The sequence below is a fragment of the Camarhynchus parvulus genome, chromosome 14 (assembly GCF_901933205.1).
Source record: "Camarhynchus parvulus chromosome 14, STF_HiC, whole genome shotgun sequence".
Lineage (NCBI taxonomy): Eukaryota > Metazoa > Chordata > Aves > Passeriformes > Thraupidae > Camarhynchus > Camarhynchus parvulus.
The window spans coordinates 13,807,019-13,825,108 of NC_044584.1; the positions used below are offsets into that span (position 1 = coordinate 13,807,019).

At 44.2% G+C, this 18,090-nt stretch overlaps 2 protein-coding genes across 5 annotated transcripts; one reads left to right on the plus strand and one right to left on the minus strand.

The window, feature by feature from the left end:
- The first annotated feature begins 508 nt into the window (after positions 1-508).
- TVP23A (trans-golgi network vesicle protein 23 homolog A) lies at positions 509-10,279 on the plus strand. Of its 2 annotated transcripts, XM_030958173.1 has the most exons (7): positions 559-649; positions 719-801; positions 4,733-4,877; positions 5,838-5,927; positions 7,606-7,731; positions 9,326-9,455; positions 9,856-10,278. In XM_030958173.1, exons 1-7 carry the CDS (start codon positions 641-643, stop codon positions 9,915-9,917), a joined length of 645 nt encoding a protein of 214 aa, XP_030814033.1. In that variant the 5' UTR covers positions 559-640; the 3' UTR covers positions 9,918-10,278. The 2 variants fall into 2 exon arrangements, with proteins under 2 accessions (XP_030814032.1, XP_030814033.1); XM_030958172.1 differs by having other exon boundaries at positions 509-801; positions 9,856-10,279.
- On the minus strand, positions 8,558-16,518 carry NUBP1 (nucleotide binding protein 1). 3 transcript variants are annotated; one of them, XR_004061138.1, is made up of 13 exons: positions 16,489-16,518; positions 16,308-16,409; positions 15,898-16,034; positions 15,628-15,696; positions 15,068-15,100; positions 14,094-14,184; positions 13,784-13,938; positions 12,603-12,713; positions 12,378-12,480; positions 11,601-11,684; positions 10,979-11,033; positions 10,711-10,839; positions 8,558-9,909 (listed from the first exon to the last, which is right to left on the minus strand). XR_004061138.1 is itself a non-coding variant. In XM_030958171.1 (12 exons), the coding sequence occupies exons 1-11, from the start codon at positions 16,514-16,516 to the stop codon at positions 10,981-10,983; spliced, it is 966 nt and encodes a 321-aa protein (XP_030814031.1). In that variant the 5' UTR covers positions 16,517-16,518; the 3' UTR covers positions 8,558-10,839; positions 10,979-10,980. The 3 variants fall into 3 exon arrangements, 2 of the variants coding, with proteins under 2 accessions (XP_030814031.1, XP_030814030.1); XM_030958171.1 differs by having other exon boundaries at positions 8,558-10,839; XM_030958170.1 differs by lacking the exons at positions 8,558-9,909; positions 10,711-10,839 and having other exon boundaries at positions 10,864-11,033.
- Positions 16,519-18,090: the final 1,572 nt, after the last annotated feature.

Consider the following 18,090-nt stretch of genomic DNA (forward strand, 5'->3'; position numbering starts at 1 on the left):
CTCGCTCAGCTCCTCCAGGCTGAACGAGCCGAGTGACCTCAGCCGCCCTCAGGGTCCGCGTTACCTGCACTGAGCCAGGGGCACACGCGCGGTGCTGTGGAGCCACCCCTGCCCTCACAGCTGGCCCCCACACTGGCACAGAGCCGCGGGCAGCGGGGACAGCACCGGCCGGCTGGGGGCCGGTGACACGCAGCTGTGCTCTCATATTTTACACCTTCGTTCACCTTTCCCTCTACTCCTTCTTCCTTTCAGGGTTTGTATTCAGCATGAGACCCCAGCGGCCCTGACCCGGCCGGTGCGTGTGGCGAGCCCGCGGGGCGGATAGCTGACCGCGCTGAGGGCCAGGGGCGGCCGGCCGGGGCTCCTGAGGCCCCTCACACTGCTAAAGCCCGCCCGGCCGGGGCTCTGGTGGCCCCTCACGCTGCTAAAGCCCGCCCGGCCGCTCTGGCCCCGGCCACAGGCACCCCGCTGCAGGGCCGCAGGGAGGAGCAGATGTCCCCGGGGTCTCCCGGGCGGTGCCCGGTCAGGCGCAGCCGCCGCGGGCTGTGGCGAGGGGCAGCCCCGCTCCAGGCGCGCAGGGCCGGCCGGAGCCCGGCCCCTTTTCCCGGGGCCAGCTGCGGGCCTGGAGCCGCGGGCCGGGATGAAGCAGGTAGGGACGGCGGGCGCTGCGGGCGGGGCGCGGCTTCCCCGGGCCCTGCGCGCTGACGGGCTCCCGCAGCAGGCGCTGGTGGACGACACCGAGGATGTGTCCCTGGATTTCGGGAGCGAGGAGGAGCTGGCGCTGCGGAAAGCGCGGATCAGGTAACGGCGCGGAGGCCGCAGCATCGCGGCGCCCGGACCCGGGCGGCCCTGGCTGTTCCGCTGTACAGAAAACTCCATTTAAACACTTCATTCCCGTTTTTTACAGGGAGGGTGGTCAAGCGCTGGAACAGGCTGCCCGGGGAGGCTGGGGCGCCTCTGTCCGGGAGATGCTCGGGCTGGAGCAGGCGAGGCCGGGCCCCGCTGCCCGGCATCACCCGGTCACTGGAACTGAAAACCTGACACGTCCAACACCCCAAACCCCAAACAAACAGTGCTTTAGTTAGAGCTGGAGTAGTGCTCAGCTTTGCTGGGCTCCAGCAAAGCCCGCTGTGCAGCAGTGCTCAGGCACTGCAGTGGGCACCTGGCTGAACAGCCAGATAGCTGCGATAAAACTGTCATGATTTCCTACCACGGGATGTGATGCTGTGTGGAATATAAAATATCTTATGTTTGTAGACATTATCTTAGAAAATCCAACGCCTTAACCCATCTCGTGTCAGGCTAAGCTTGGATTCCTCACTAGAGGTGTCACTCTGCAGCTCTGGCCACACAGAGGTCTCAGGTGACAGAGCTGTTCAATCAGTGGCTTTTGAAGAATCTCCAATCAAAAGTTGTGAAAGGGAAGGTTTTATGTCAAAAGGAATTAGGCATGCACTGATCAATAATATATATAGTCAGGTTTGATTTCGATTGCTTTCTCTGCCTTGCCCCAGTTTAGTCTGGTCCATTCCAATGATAATATTTCCTGTAGGTGTAAACAAAGAAATATAATAGATGTTAAACCTGACACAACATTATCTGAGATAAAAAGCAATCATGTAGCTTTACAATATAATTACTTTTACAAGTGTCTGGTGAAGCAGTGCTTCGTACTTTGTCACTACTTAGTCAGCCCTGACATAAGATTAACCTTCCCAGAATTGCCTTGGTTTTACACCTTAGCAACAGCACACATTTTAAATGAAGGTTTATATTTTGGTGCAGTCTTGGAGAACACAGCTTCAAGGATTCAACTAAGCTGGGAAGTACAGCTTAGAAGTACCTTGATCACACAAGCCACAGGTTCTGAAGGACCAGTCTACATGTAGCATGAAGTGAAACCACCCTGGAATGTTTATAGAAGGTTACAGCACGCAGCACTTTACTCTAGAGATCTTAGAGATTCTTCCTGATTCATGCTACTCAGTAGTACAGCACAGGTAAAGTATCAGCAAACTGTACTGTTCTGTGATCCACTTTGTGTAGACAGTGGCTTCATTAGAGACAGCTCTTCTTTCTGGCCCTCAAGACAATATTAAAAGATGATAAATTGAAAATTCATCTGCTATAGAATGCAGAATTGAAACTGCTTACACTGCTCACACATGTTTGTTTTTTATATTTCTGAAGAATCTTGTGCAAATGAGCCTGGAAGTCACCTAGGTGCTGCAAAATTTTGTTATCATATTAAAGGGCATAACAAGGTGTTCCAGTCATTTGTCTTTATTCCAATTTCATATATCTTGAACTTGGTTATAATTAGCATGGCTATGACAAATTGTGCTTTTGTGATTCTCTGAGGTATGTGCAAAAGGGCTCCTTAGAAGCAAAAGGTTAGTGGCTACTTTTCTAAGAAACTGGAAATAGGTAAGTTCTGGAAATCAGAAATTCTTACTCTTTCCTAAGAAATTGGAAAAAGATTGCAGTACCAGGACTGTGGATCTGGAAGTAGGGAGCATATGATTGCTTCTTTTACAAATCAGCCAGGAAACACAGTGATCAAGGAGAAAAGAGAGCTCATTTATTCAAAATTTTCCTCAATACATTTTGAAGTATCAGACAGGAGGAAAAAAAAAAGCCAGCATGTAGAGTACTGCTGTGGCACTTCTGAGCAGGCACCTGGAATGATTTTCCTGTAGTTCACTGGAACAGTTTAGGCCTGACCCAAATTTGATTCTTTAACATGGGATGCAACTAAATTGATTACAGCTCATTCCTGTCCTAACAGGCATCATGCTCCCAGACTGAACAGAGGTTATTGTAACAAGGTTCATGGCAATCACTGAGCCTGGAGGCTCCAGTTGTGCATCACATGGATGTTTAGCTGAAACAGGAAAACAAGAAGGCCAAGCAAGTGGATTTTTGTCCTTTCAGGAGCAAATTTATGCCAAGCTGAGCAATTGTAGAGTTGCAGTTTCCTTTATCCTTTTCAGAGTCTCAGTAAGTGCTCAGCACTGAAATAAATGACAGCTTCTTGCTCATGGGTTTTGTTTTGTTTGTATTTTAGTAAATACCCTTCAATGTTTGACATTGCAACAAATTCAGCATCCAAACAGTAATCCTGTTGTAATCCAGTCATACTGCTGAATCTGCCTTCCAAAATGAAACATGAATTCTCCAAAGTTACTGCCACATTTGAAGCACTGATCCATTAGAAAAGCTCAGGCAACCCTGGTGTGCTTTGGGGTTGTGATCTATGAAAGGTGCTCTGGGCTTTCATAGATCACAACCTTTTGTGATCACAAGCTTTTATGAAAGCTGCTAAGGGCACCACTTCCATCATTGACTCTTGCATCTTCTTGACCAAGATCAAGGCTGGAAGCAGCAAGGCCCTGATTTAGCCAGTTCACAATCCCTACTCCACCCGCCTGGCTGCTTATGGCAGAAAAAGCCCCTTTGCTTGAAATGTCACATGTTCAGTTCTAAGTCAGAAGAAGTTTTTGGAAAGTTTGAAGTTCACATGGGCATGACCAGGAGTAAATATAAACTTCACCTGTGCATCATCCTTCCCTCCCCAGTCATATGTGTAGTACTACAAACACAGTATTACCACTGGAGAAAGAGAAACACCAGAACAGTTAAACAGCTATAGAGAAATAATATAACAACAAGGATATTGAAGTTATAAAAGTTATTATTCTTATATAGCTATAATTTTATAGTAAGCAATTTTGTATATATTACATGTCTCATTTTATTAAACACAATAACAGAATAACATTTAATAGTTAAATAGTTGATTACGCCCTAGGCCATATTTTTGTTAATTGGCTGTTCTACTGTTAATTGGTCACAGAGGCATAGGAGCTTAAGGAGACAATTGTTGACTTAAATATCTTTTTCAGATATTTTATTCTCTAAGCTTCAAGGAAGAAGTTACTTAGCTGCAAGAGCCTGTAGTTAATTCTCACTTTCAACTAATTAACACAAACAGTTGCACAGGGTAAAATTTTTACTTGGCATATTACCCTGCAAATTGTGCTTTGCTCACTACAGCATTCTCCAGGCCCCCACCCTACTGTGCAGGCCAGTATTTCATGTCACATGCTTCTTTCACTGAAATTTCTCTTTATTTTTTTACAGATAAAAATTTGTTCAATGAGCAAAGCGTAAATACTAGTGAAATTAATAAGCAGTAATTCAGAAGAACTGTTAGATTCCCAAATCATTCTGCCTAAAAGGAAGTGTTTGGTTTAGACATTAAATATGAAAGTTCATTTTGTCTTATAGCAAACAGCTACATTTTTTTTTAGAGTTAATATTTTGTTTTCAAAGCTGTTCTGAAAGGCATAAGAGCTCTCTCAATTCTTTTGTGCTTTGCAATGTTGATTCATTTAATAAAACAACAAAGATTTTATGGTACTGTGTTGCACACAGCCACTAAATTCCTTCACACAGGTCCAAAGAATCTGGTGAAAGGCTCCATATTTTGTTCTGTCTTTGAGAAAGTTTTGACAGGAACGCCACATTTGTATTTTAGATTTAGACTGAAGCTTGGCTATTGAAAATACCATTGTTTGCTAATGAAGATGTACACCAACACTGAAATAATAGCAGCTGCAAACCAAAATACCATTATAAACTTGAAATACCTGTGCTGTGCTACATTGTCAGCCAGCACTGTAACATTCCCTCCTGTCCCATAACCTCATTTATGCTCTGTTTTTTCTAGGCACCCACTGGCCACCTTTTTCCACCTGTTTTTCCGAGTGAGTGCTATTGTCACCTACTTGTTCTGTGACTGGTTCAGCAACAGCTTTGTTGCCTGTTTTGTCACTATTCTCCTCCTTCTATCCTTTGACTTTTGGTCTGTCAAGGTAAGATGACCCTGAATAGTAATTACCTTGGGAAGTATTTTGTCATTAATTAAAACAAAAAAATTGAAATATGTATAATGACAGAAGTGACAAAAATATTGCAGTCTGTTTATTTATTAAATGTCTAGCCCATTTTAATGAGGATGTTCACATATGTTAGTTATTTAGCACCATGTTTTCTATGGCTGACTACAAAGGTCTACTAATATGGTGAGAAAATTGCTTTGCCATAGGTAATTTGTTTGTATGCTTCCCCCCATAAAAATAAATTAAAAAATTAAAATAATACTGGCTTTCAGCAATGGATGCCCTAGAATGTCAGGATCTGCAGCCTTGTGCCCAGACCCCACAGCAGGGGCTGCAGAAGTCTCCTGAGAGCCCAGCTATAGCTCTGGTGCCCTAATCCCTTGCAGGCAGGTGGGTCAGGCCAGTCCAGGATCCAGGGGTTCCATGTTTTCAGCAAGGCTTTTGTTCTGTAGAAGTGAAGCATTGATGCACCTCCAGTATTCTGAAAGCTTCTGGTTCATCCAGGTGCTGAAATATTTTCTTGGTTTGTTTCCCTGATCCTACACAGCTTATTTGCTTGTCATTAATCTCCCATTTTCCAGTGTGTTTCTGTTATTAGTATTCCTCTTTTACTGAATAAATTTGTTTATTGGGTGCTTGTCCAACAGGCACCCAATAATTGACTTGAAAAAGATACAACCTATAATTTCTTGTCTAAGTAAGTGCTATTGTGCTTATTATCAAATTGAAAGAGAAGAGGCCTCTAAATTTGTAACTTCACCCATCATTAATGGCTGTTGTACTCAAGCTGGAACAGCTTTTAGAAGTAATTTTTGTATTAGATAAAAGATGATTTTTGAACATGCTTGTCTTTTAAATTTTTTCTATTTTTAACTGTTATACTGACAAGTGACTTGTGCTACTGATTAATGCAAATAATGGTTTCATCACTAGAATGTGACAGGAAGACTCTTGGTTGGTTTGCGTTGGTGGAACCAGATTGATGAAGATGGAAAAAGTCACTGGGTGTTTGAAGCAAAAAGGGTAAATATATTAATAGAAGCAGGCACAAGGCAAACAGAATTCACAGGAAATTTGTAAAGCCGGTACCAAGTCAAACATAGTAACAAATAGAGTACCTTTGTAACAGTTACTTTTTATCCAGCTTCCATAGAAAACAATGTCAGTATTCAGGTGCAAGCACTGTTTGTCACATCCAGGAAACATTCAGGGCAAAACAGGACTCACAACATTGTCAGCATATGGAATAGCAGAATAAATATTCATAGCATGGTATGAAATGTTTCTGGTAGTTCTATTTTATTTTCTAGCGAGAATATCTCATAATAAACACATCTTTCCATAGATAATCCCAACACAGAATCCTCTTGAGGAAAGTAATGCTGAATAGTTCAAATTTAGTATTTTGAAGTTAATATTTTATTCACCTTCATGGAATATGGTGGGAAAGAGAACCTTGATCACAGAGCATTCTGATACTGCCAGTGCCCCCCAGACACACTGAATTGGAGGGAAAGAAGCACAATAGAATGGCATTTGGCATCACTGCCAGAGTCAAGACTTGGTTTTGCTTTCACTTGCTGACATTCTCTGTGCAGCCCACTGAGCCTGGCAGAGCAGCACCCGGGGCTTCTCACAGGGACATTCTCTGGAGCCCTCCAGCTGTGTCCCCAGCCTGGCCAGCTGTGCCACTGCTGCTGTCCCCCTGCAGTGCTCTCTGCAGTGCCCTTGCAGTGCTCTCTGCAGTATCCTCTGCCCCCTGCAGTGCCCTCTGCAGTGTCCTCTGCAGTGCCCCCTGCAGCCCTGGCCGTGGCTCCGGGGTGCCCCGAGGCCAGAACACAAATAAATTAATGTGCTTCCTGTGAGACTGAGGGAAGCCTGAAGACAGAATAGAGGAAACCCTGCAGGACAGAATACATGGAAAATTCAATATACTGAAAATTAACTAAAAATGCTTTTCAGAGTGGAAGAGTCCAGAGGGTTTTCTTTTCCAATTGTGATGCTTCTGTTTCAGAAGTTGGCATTAGTGGTCATCAATTGGTCTGAGGGTTGGAGTGAAATTTTGGAAAGATCAGAGCCTTCTGAACAATTCTCTTACTTTAAGGGGTTTTTTTTGTTCTTTCTTAAGTGTGATGAGCCCTTCAGTGTACATAGAAACATGTGAGTTGTGTTGACCTGAAGAAATCTGTAAGCAGGGCTTTGCAGCCTGCTCTGAAGTTTCTGCTCTCCCTGAAGAACAGACAGAGCACAGACCATAAGGCTGCCCCTTGCAGTTACAGTGTGCTCAACTCCAGCATGACACAAGAGGCATTTTCAAAGCCATGGTTCTTAATTCATGGAATGTCAGCAGAGTTCAGAAGCAAAACCAAGGATTTATATAATAGGAATATATAATAGTTTGTATAATAGGAAAATAAGCTTATGCAAGATACAAATTAAGATACAGAATCTTTTTATGAAAATGTATAGAAATGTGCACTTTTCTAAGAATTCCACTCTGAACTAGAAACAACAGATAAATCCCTATGGATGAAAATGCTGTGTACAGTAGGGCATCAGGAAGGAAACTGGGCACGAGCTACTGCTCTTCTTAGTTAATCTTCTTCTGTGCATATGATAAGTGAAATCTCCCTCTTCTGTCAATTTGTCATTTATTGTGGGTTTTGACTTTGTGACTGATAGTCTCAATTTTTTCTTCCAGGTGCCTGCAATAGCTGCCTCAACTGAAGCTGAAGCCAGAATCTTCTGGCTCGGTCTCATCATCTGCCCAGTGATTTGGACAATGTTTTTCTTTAGCACCTTGTTCTCCTTGAAGCTGAAATGGCTGGTGAGTCAGGGGGTACTGAAAACAATCTTGGTAGAGGGAAAACCCAGATCTGTTAGTTTTTAACCAAATCTTTCAACAGTAGAAAAATTTCACCAGCAGCTTCAAAGAATCCCGAGGAGTTTTCTGCAGTCAAGGCTTGCACTCTGGAATGGATTGGTAATTTTTAGCTGCACTTCCACTGGGTTATCAGATGTCAACTCCTTCCTCTAGAGAACCTCAAGTAGTGGGCAAAATTATGACCTTCTGTTTAACTGTAGCAACTTACTCTGCCCCAACTTATTTCAGTCAAATAAAACTAACAGGAGAGGACAAAAAATGAACCAGTGGTGTTGGTTTTCAAGTTTTTAGGTCTCCTGGGAACTTAAATGTACTTTTAAAAGTAAGGAATTTAGATCTCTGGTACCATTCTCTTTTGAAAGAAGCAGCATCATTAGCTCATAAAACCTTGATAAACTGAGCTACAAGTAAGTATTTTATTGCTTTACTTATAAGTCATCTACTTAAAAAAACCCCAACACTTTTTTTCTAAATATGAGAGGAAATTTACCCCATATATTGCATTATATTGTTTTTGTCTATGAAATCTTCACATTTTCCCCTGTAAACATTAAATGCTTGGCTAATTGCCATGCTATTCATTCTGTCAAGTTCCCAGCCACGCTCAGTACCATTTCCTAATTCAGTTTGAAATGATAAAAAGCACCCCTGACATGCACAGCTACATAATCAGTAACAGCCAAGATTGCATATTCATTATTCAATTAAACAAGAAATTCAGCTATGAGCATGAATCAAGTGCAAATCATTAACTGCTTTCTGGTGCCCCTAAACAAGCAATAGTTAAAATTAAACCAGCATTCTTTGTTCATGGCTCCACCTTTATTTTTGAAAAGCAGAGATTGTTTGCTAAGCCAAAAGCTGCTTGGAGATAGAACTCTAACTGGCATAGAAGGCAGGTTGCCCAGGTGCTTGTAAAAGGCAAATTACTCAAACAAAAATAAAATCACTTCTGGGAAACTGGTTCTGAAGGCTAAGAGAAACATTTTTATAAGTTACTGCATTAGTCAGATTGGTTCCACCTGCTGCTAAACCTGAAGTACCACAAAAGGAACTGATTATTTTCACTGCCTGTCAATGCTAGGTAGGGAATCTATAGATGCTCTTTGTAAATCCATAAATTACAGATCTTATTTGTTTATAATAAGTTGTTTGTCAGCTGAACAGGCCTGCGGGTGTGCCATATATCTGGAAGTAAAACTTTTAGACATAAATGGGGCTTTAAAAAAGTGAAATGTTTCAGGAATCTGTTAAATAGTCCTTTTTTGAGTAAGTGCTTTTAGGAAGGTAATGAAGTCTTTCAAGATACAGAATGACACAACTGGTATTGGTGTTTTGATAAAAATAAATATTTGTAGAAAGGAACTATTGTGTTTGACATGACTGCATGTCTTTGAAGGCCACTTATGATTGGGAGTAATGTCCCCCTGTTACAGCACACTTATCTGGATAGTGTGTACACACACACACGTGTGTATCCTACACAGTCAGTGCACAGCCATGGGTTTGTTCCCGCTGAACTCTTGTTTGTCCACAGGCTCTCGTGATTGCTGGGATCTCCCTCCAGACTGCTAATTTATATGGCTACATCCACTGCAAGTTAGGAGGACAAAAAAACATCAGCAGAGTAACCTCAAGATTGTTTGGCACCACAGACGTTCCCAAGAGTGAGTACTGAGCTTCAGCCCATGGGGTAGAACAGCCAACCTGCCTCTCAGGGCTGGTGCTGGCTTTTCCTGGGTCTCAGTTCCTGCAGTGAGCCCAGGATAATCCTGATTCTCTACCAAGCCTCTCTGGCAGTGTCACATGGAAGAGCCATAACCCCAGGTTACTTTGCTCCATGTTTGGAAGCCTGCTGAGCTCCACAAGTGAGCTGCTTCCAAGCTCCTGAAGAATGTTCTTAAGTTAAATCCTTGGAGTTGCTATAATTCTAATGCCTCTGTTTAAGCAGAGCTGGAAGAGCCATCTTCAACCTTCAGGCTTCCAGCTGGCAGCTCCCTGCTTTGGCAAGAGATCCCTGTGTCCCAGGTTATGCTTATAGCCATGTGTGCTCTGTTCCCTCAACAGGACAGAGCAGGAGAATTGCAGAAGATGGCACTGAAGAACATGGGAAGACAGGCACTAGGTAACCAAATAAGGAAGAGTAAAGGATGAGCAGTAAAAAAAGTAATTCATGAAAGTTGTTCTTCATGGGAAGATATTTACATAAAGCTCTTCTAGAATTATGCCTGCATGAAATAAAGTCATTTGTGTTTGAGTCTTTAGATCCTGGAAGGTTTAAAGCCTTTGTTACTTAAAAGCTTCACCAAAAAGTTGTTTGTGTGAGCACAGACAGTGCTCATGGTTTACAAGGAGCATACTGCTTTCAGAAAAGTTGCCAACCAACTTCAAACTGTTGGATTATCTTAACCAGAAATTACATGTAATAAATTTGTTTAACTGTAAATGATTTGTTTAACTATGGAACTACAATAAACAAAACCAAACTGCCTTTCCCTCTTGTACACAATATTGTTTTTTCAGACCTTTGAAACTACAAATACAAGGGGCCTCTTTGTTATTAAAAATACTGAATGTTAATTTTTAATGTTCAGGCTTAAGGTCAAATAAAAGAAAACAGAAGTCACGAACCATGTTCACCCACTACTTATGTGAAGATATGTAGAACTACACCGTTATGTATAGCTAAAAATTTAATCTTGTTTTGATACCTGTAAAAAAATAAATAAAGCAGTGCACATGTACTATAATATTACCCCAGCTTTCACTCTAGACACAGATCTTTTCCAATGAAAGGAGACATTTAAATGATGTTATTCTGGGAGAGGGAAGGGGCATTACTGCTCACCCTTGTGCAGCAGGCAGAACCAAGGCTGCTGCACATGCCCCAACCTCCTAAGTAAAATGTGGTTGTTTTCTCACCTCTTCAACTGCTACCTTCACAGTCAGGTTATTGGTACCATGACACTGGAGGCAGAATGCACTTGATAATCCAGATGCAGACTCATTTTCACAGCTTTCTAGTGAGGGAAGAACTACACGAATGTTGAGCTTTTGGAAAAAACATAGGCAAGAGCCTTTATATTAAGAATTTATTTGCAATATACAAAAAGAATACATTCCTTTAATAAATCAAGGCATAAGTTACTTTTCTATAATTAGACATGAGCTACGTTTTTGTTCCACTTACAATTACATTATCTTTTCTTCTTGCAAATGGTGTTGTTCACAGTATTCCTGAATTCCTGCAAAGATGGAGAAAAAGTAATGTAAGTACTATTTCACTTGTATATCTGGAATTTGTTGTTGCTGCATCTCTCCCCTGTGGTTACAAGTATCTGAAGTTGGGCCTTCCTTACACTGAAAGTAGTTTTAGGATTATTTTAAACAGCACAGCACCAACTGTTTAGGGAGTTTTTGCAAGGGGTTTTTGTGTAATTACAGTTAGAAGTGGAGGCATTGGTCAGTCAGTTGCCTCCCACTGGGTTATGGTGAGCACTCCTCCACACCTGCTCGAGAGCCTCAGAAGGTTTCTCTGAGCACAAGGACACCCCATCTCTGAAAATGAAAGTCTGACTTCTCTGAAATCAAATGTTGAAACCAGTTATCACATACAATTTCATTATCACTTTAGCAGAAGTGATGCCCAGAAGCAAACACGATCTTTGCACCTGCTACTTTCAGAATTGCTGAGTCCCTTTCCTGATTTTATTCTTTGTGGAACAGTTACACAAGCCTGTGTAACACCTTTGTATAGTGCAGCAGTGCTCAGAACCGAGGGGATTCATTTGCACAGTGATTCTCAGACTCACTTTGAATGATCTTCCTGTAAGACAATGTAGCGGGGGACTCGGGTGCTTCAGCCAAGAAAGACTGGCCGCTGTCACAACTTTTTCCTTGAAGGACAGAGAAAAAACACAGAAACAAAGCAACAGGAAAAGATGAGTTTTTCTGGTTTTTAGGCTTTATCCTGTTCCAGTTACACCTTTTCAAACAGCCACCTGCATCTATTCCTTTTAGGAAGCCCTGAAGTCAGTAACAGGACTAGAAATACAGTGTACAGTTTGACAGAGGAATAGTACTAGCAGAAACCTTCAGCTGGAAGTACTGAGCTGTTCCTTGATGTCATTAATTCAGGTATTAATTGGTAACAGTTAGCGGGCAAAGAACCACACCTCCTCATGACCCACAAGAGAATTTGGGCAATGCCAGTAACAGTGAGGTTAAAGCACTGGTTTTAATGCTTAACATATACAAAATACTCTTCTTTGAAGTGGTTATGATTTCATTCAGTTTGCATTTCCAGGTGACTACACCAAAGAGAAAAACGTTATATTTCAGATATGATTACAGAGCTGAAAAGATGTAGCATGTAATCTTAACTGATTAAGGAAAAGTTAAGGAAATTACCGCAGCACTTCCCACATTCTACACCAAGCTATAGTCATAGTTCCAGTGACTTTTGATTCAAAAAAACATTCTACCTAAAAGTGCTAAGAGACATCAGTGCCCACATCAGGGTTTTGCAGAAGTAACATGAGTATAGGAGGAACAACTTGCTTTAAGTGCAGTGCAATAAGTGACTTTACCTATCTGTGGATCCAGAGGCACTTTACCCAGGAGAGAAACACTCAAGTTCTGGCACATCTTCTCTGCACCACCAGTAGTTGGGGGAAAGATCTGAGATTCATTCTGGGACAACAAGAAAATCAGAGTTAAAATACTGCAATTCTGAGTCAAGGGCATTTTTAGAGCAATGTTTGCTATCCAAGAAACGCCAAGGAAAGAACACTGTAACACACAGCCAGCCCTACCTTACACTTGGGACACACAAAGCCACTCATGTTCTCCACCACACCTATGATGGGCAGCTTCACCTTGCGGCAGAAGTTGATCTCCTTCCGAACATCCTGAAGTGACACTTCCTACAAATAACAGCAAACACTTGTATTTCAACTGTTCATGCTAAATGCATTCAGTAATCTCCTTAGAGCTACTTTATAATGAATTATTATTGCTGCCTTAATGTTTTTAGGAACACAAACCTGTGCTATGAGCTCTATCAACAGAGCAGGTACAACACTTCAAGCCTACTGGGTGTGGTTCTGTTTTGAAATCTGACTCTAGTCAACATTCACCCATATTTGGGTTTTTTATCTCCTATGTTCATCTCATATCTTCTTTAAATGGAACTTTTTCATATTTTCATCTTACAGAAGGACCCTTGGTATTCTCCACAGAGTGAAGACAAGAACCACCAGGCTTACACTAGTTACCTTTTTTCCAATTAAATTTAAAATATCTTATTCTCTCCTCAGAGTTTTCATGTATATGACTCACCTCATCCATTCTCCTGTTCCCTTCCTCCTTCACCACCTCTCTGGTATTGTCCTCAACACTTTGCTTCCTTTATGTGTTATCCTTTCTGCTGTTGTAGAAATACTTCATGTCACATGCTAGTTTGAGCTCCTGTTCTGTTCCAAACCAGACATGAAAACCTCTGTTTGAACTGCGTGTGTTTTTAGTTTCAGTCTTCCAGGGGCTGATTTCTCTTTTAAAAATGCACATGACAAAGCTGACTACTTTGGTGGGTCACCTGGAGGTGACAGGCTACTTCACAGGTGTCAGAGAGTGCACAGCTTATCACTTAAAGCTTCTAACAAACATTCTTCTGAACATTAAGCTGTTGGTGAGTAAATTACAGATCCAAAACGGTGTTAAGTCTGATTCTGAAGGAGGAAATGACACACTGCATTTCCTTTCACCACACCCGTCTCAACAGCTTTTGATTGTGAGCTGCTGTGGTTTAGTGACCCATGTGGATCCCCATCCAGCTCCCCTGAGACCTAACCCACAGACCAGCCAGCTGCAGGGGCAGCACAACAAAGTCATTTCCCTGAGATTCTGTACCCTTAGATTTCTGTGATCAACAGCCTGGAATCCAAGGACTGCCTTTAAGTGCCGTGATGCTTCCCTGGTGGGTTTTGGCTCACACCTGGGGGGTGGTGACGATGACAGCGCCGTCGATGCGGGAGGCACTGAGGTACTGCACGATGGACAGGTGCTCATCCGATGTTCCTGGGGGCGTGTCCACGATCAGGTAATCCACTTCACCCCAGTCCACATCACGCAGAAACTGCTTGATCAGCCCTACAGGAAAGGAGAATGTGGAAGACAAAAAGGTATCTTCCTGTATTTTAAATTTCTGGGTCTTAGCTAACTACCCTATCTACATTACTAAACATATTACCACACTTGAAACCTTTCAAGTATGTAAATTACTGTTGAAAACACTCAATACATACCATTCTTTTTTGGTCCTCTCCAGATGACAGCATCATCAGGACTACTAAGCAAGAATCCTACTGACATGACACCTAAGTTTTCTTCAACATACTGAAAGAGAAGCAGAGAAACGTAAGCAGTGAAGAAAGTGAAGAAACGTAAGCAGTGAAGAAAGACTAGAGAAACAAACTCTGAACCCCTATTTTACAGAAAAAGATAAAAGCAGAGAACTTTATCTTTTATCAATGGGCATTAAAAACTGCATCCTGTGCAACACTTACCAACTATACTAAGAATGAAAAAATGAAATTGTTACAGCAGTTTATGGAATTGTTGGAGACAACAGAAGGATAAAAGCAGCTTTCTCTCTCAGCACCAGCTGCCTTTCTAACAGCCTGCACACTACATGGGATCTTTAGACAACCAACAGTACTGCAAAACCTTCTTTGCATATTCCAAAGATTCGTAAGGTTTGTCTTGGGTGCAAGATACTACTTGGCTGTCATAGAAGACATGACCCACTACAGCATGTTACTCCAAAATAACAAACCTGAGTAATTTATATTTATTGCCCATATTGCAAAGTCAGTAAACACAAGGTAATAAAACAATTCTAGAAATACCGTACTACTGTTATTAAGAAATTTAACACTCTCATCTACATAGTCTATATCCCGATTCTATACGATATGTATCTTGATTTTATAGATCTATTCTATATTCTATAAAATCTGGAAATACATTCTATAGTGTTCTCTAGATATCCTCTAAAACATGGATATACGTTATATAGATCTACAGAATCTGGACATACAGACTCTGTAGATTCTATGCCCTATATCTGCAGATTCTATAGAATCTGGATATTTAAGTCTTTAGAAGAAGAATTAACAAGAGTACTCCCTGCTCCTCCCTCACTCATTTTTCACTGTAGAAGATGGTGCCCAACCCAAACACACCCAATGAACTTTCTGAAACAACAGCAGCAACTCACCACTGGAGACCATCCAGATCCACTCTGATGAACCTGAAAATTGAAGTGATACACAAAAGCTGCAATAGCAACAAATGTTACACAAAACGTGAACGCAACTCAAATCTGGGCAAAGAGCTCTCCTGCCTGCAGGAACAATCCTGCTTTTGGGGGGCAGCTGAGGTAAAAATGCAAGAGCACCAGATCTCCATTAATAAGTGAACAACAACTGTTCAACCCTTATGTAAGTTTACTCATTATTTGCATTTGTAAGAAATATTCAAAGGCTGATAAAGCGCATCACGCTAATATTACTCGTGTAGTAGTTTCAAGTAGTCAGCATTATGTGGCTGACATGCAATGAAAGTTGGTTTGCAGAACTGCTCATCCTGAAAGCAGATGACTCTTTTGCAAAATATGTTATGCTGAACTTCTACATCTCACCTCATTTCCCTACCACTGCCCCACATTTCCCATTATGCACTCCTTTTAGAAGCTCTACATCCAAAAAACCTGAATATGCTAATGAAAAACTGAGAAAAAAAAAATCCCTTGAACAAGATGCTTGAGCATTCACCCACCTGTTCTCCTTCTAGACCCATAATTTTAGGAATCGATGGCCCACAGAGATCTATGTCCAGCAGAGCAACCTGGAAAACAAACCAGCCAACCTGCCCCACTGGAAACACGGTAGCACAGGGCTGTTTCTAATGGTAATCTCGTGCAATTAAATCACCCCAGCAAGACTCATCCAGGAAAGTCAAACATTAACGAGCAGGGACACACGATCGGTACCGCAGGGACTCGGCCCTGCACTCCCGCCGCCCGTCCTGTCCGTGCCCTCTGCCCACCTGCTTGGTCTCGTCCGCCGCCAGCCCGTGCGCCAGGAGGGCGCTGAAGGTGCTCTTGCCCACTCCGCCCTTCCCGGACAGCACCAGCACCGTGTGCCGCACCGCCCGCAGCCGCGCCCGCAGCTCCGCCGCCTCCGCTGCGGAGACACCGCGCGGTCAGCGCACCCACACCGCGCCCCTCGAGCCGGCCCCGCGCCCCTCAAGCCGGCCCCGCGCCCCTCGAGCTCCACCGCTTCCCCCCGAGCCGGCACCGCACCCCCCGAGCCGGCACCGCGCCCCCCGAGCCGGCACCGCGCCCCTCGAGCTCCACCGCTTCCCCCGAGCCGGCACCGCGCCCCCGAGCCGGCACCGCGCCCCCGAGCCGGCACCGCGCCCCTCCTCTGCCGCCCCCTCACGGCCGCTGCACTCACCCGGGTCCGGCCCGGCCGCGCCGGCCGCGCACAGCCCCTGGTTGGGGCATCCCTGGCAGGCGGCCGCCCTTCCCGCCTGGGCGCTGCCGGTCCCGGGGCACTCTGCAAAGGACAGCGAGAGCTGGGCCGCGAGTGCCGTGGGCGGGAGACCCGTCCCGCCCCGTCCGACCCCGCCGCTCACCCTCCGGTGCGCCCGGCGCCTCCGCCATAGCGCTGCGTCACTTCCGCCATCGCCGCCGCCGGGGGCGGGGCCTCGCGCCTGCGGTGCTCACCCGCTGCCGCCGGGGGGCGCTGCCGCCGAGGGCTCGGGTGAGCCGGGGAACCAGTGAGGGAGCTGGTGACACCTCAGAGCTCCGGTGACACCAGTGAGGGACCCGGTAACACCCCAGAGCGCCGGTGACGTAACTGAGGGAGCCAGTGACACCACGAGAGCCCTGGTGACACCAGTGAGGGACCGGGTGACACGCCGGGGCCCCGGTGACACACGAGAGCCCCCGTGCCCTCCCGGAGCTGTGTTGCGGCGGGCTCTGCCCGGCTCACCGGCGCTGCGCGCAGCCCGCGCACTGGAGCTGCCTGAGGCAGCGGCGATGGCCGGGGAAGGGCGCAGAACCGGGCCGGTACCGCAGGCCGGTACCGCAGGCCGGTACCGCAGGCCGGGCGGGCCCGGGGCCGTGCCCGCTCGGCCGCTGCAGGAGCCGCGCTCCAGCCTTGAGCCCGCTCCGGGCACGGCGCTGGCCCGCTGCCGAGGGAAGCGTTGCGCAGCAATACCTTCATTGTTGTTTCATTCCCAGATTTTGCATCATTCTGGTAAAAGCGCGCTGTTGCGGTATTTCATGGCAATTCTGAGTATATTAATTCTGTACTTGCTGATAGACAATTTCCATTAATTTAATGGGCACATTTGTTTGGAAGATTACACTGCCTTAACTTGGGCAATCAACTTCTGAGCAATTAAGAAGGTCGCTGTGCTTTGTACATAAAAAATAATAAAATAATTTTCCAAACCGAGGAAGTGTGCACCAGCTGGTGATGCGATCTGGGCCCTATTCCTGGCCACCTTATCCCAATGGATATCACTGCTCCCTCCCTCTTTCTCCCACAGCCGCCTGAGCACAGCCTTGCCCTCTCTCTGTTCCTAACATCACAGCCTAGCTGCTGTAAAAAGGATATTTTCCTGATTCAAGCACAGTTGGAAGTCTTAAATACTCCAATTTTGGACCAATTAGTCCCAAAACCTGTTTGATTTAACATACAAGTGTGTAAGTTATTATTTGAGATGTTGTCACCTTGGAAATAGAAAAGAGTATCTGGTAATATTTGGAAAGGTACCATCACAACTTGGTATTAAATCTGTCTTTTTGAGAGAATTATACTGCAAAGTTATCTTTTTTGGGCCTCAGCACTTCAACAACTGCAAGCTTTTCAGAATGAACACTCTAGGAATTAAATAAAAAACCACGCCAAACACAAAACCAGTAGCTGTCCACCTACCAAAGAATCAAAACAAAACAAACCCCCAAACCAAAGCAAAGCAAAAAATCCCACCAAAACAAAACAAAAGCCTAGAAAAAATATGAAAATACATTCAGTTAAGGTCTTTGAGGAGCTTTCAAGCATATTTACCTCAGGTAAAAGCTCAAGACCACTGGATATTTGTACAGCTCCTGCACTTACTCCTCTGTAATTACCTTCCATAGGAAACTAATGAACAAAACACTGTTTGGAAGTGGAATCAAATGTTTAAGCAAATTCAGATGCCTGTGGTAGGAGGAACTGGCCAGTA

Bases quoted from the DNA above. Each gene is read 5' to 3' on its own strand.
- TVP23A (XM_030958172.1), top strand. From the start codon at position 641: ATGAAGCAGGTAGGGACGGCGGGCGCTGCGGGCGGGGCGCGGCTTCCC. The intron at 4,878-5,837 runs GTAAGATGACCC...TTTCATCACTAG, and splicing joins TTGACTTTTGGTCTGTCAAG to AATGTGACAGGAAGACTCTT. The intron at 9,456-9,855 runs GTGAGTACTGAG...TTCCCTCAACAG, and splicing joins CACCACAGACGTTCCCAAGA to GACAGAGCAGGAGAATTGCA.
- NUBP1 (XM_030958171.1), bottom strand. From the start codon at position 16,516: ATGGCGGAGGCGCCGGGCGCACCGGAGG. The intron at 16,035-16,307 runs GTGAGTGCAGCG...GTGTCTCCGCAG, and splicing joins CGCGGCCGGGCCGGACCCGG to CGGAGGCGGCGGAGCTGCGG. The intron at 12,714-13,783 runs GTGTGAGCCAAA...TGTTATTTGTAG, and splicing joins TCATCGTCACCACCCCCCAG to GAAGTGTCACTTCAGGATGT.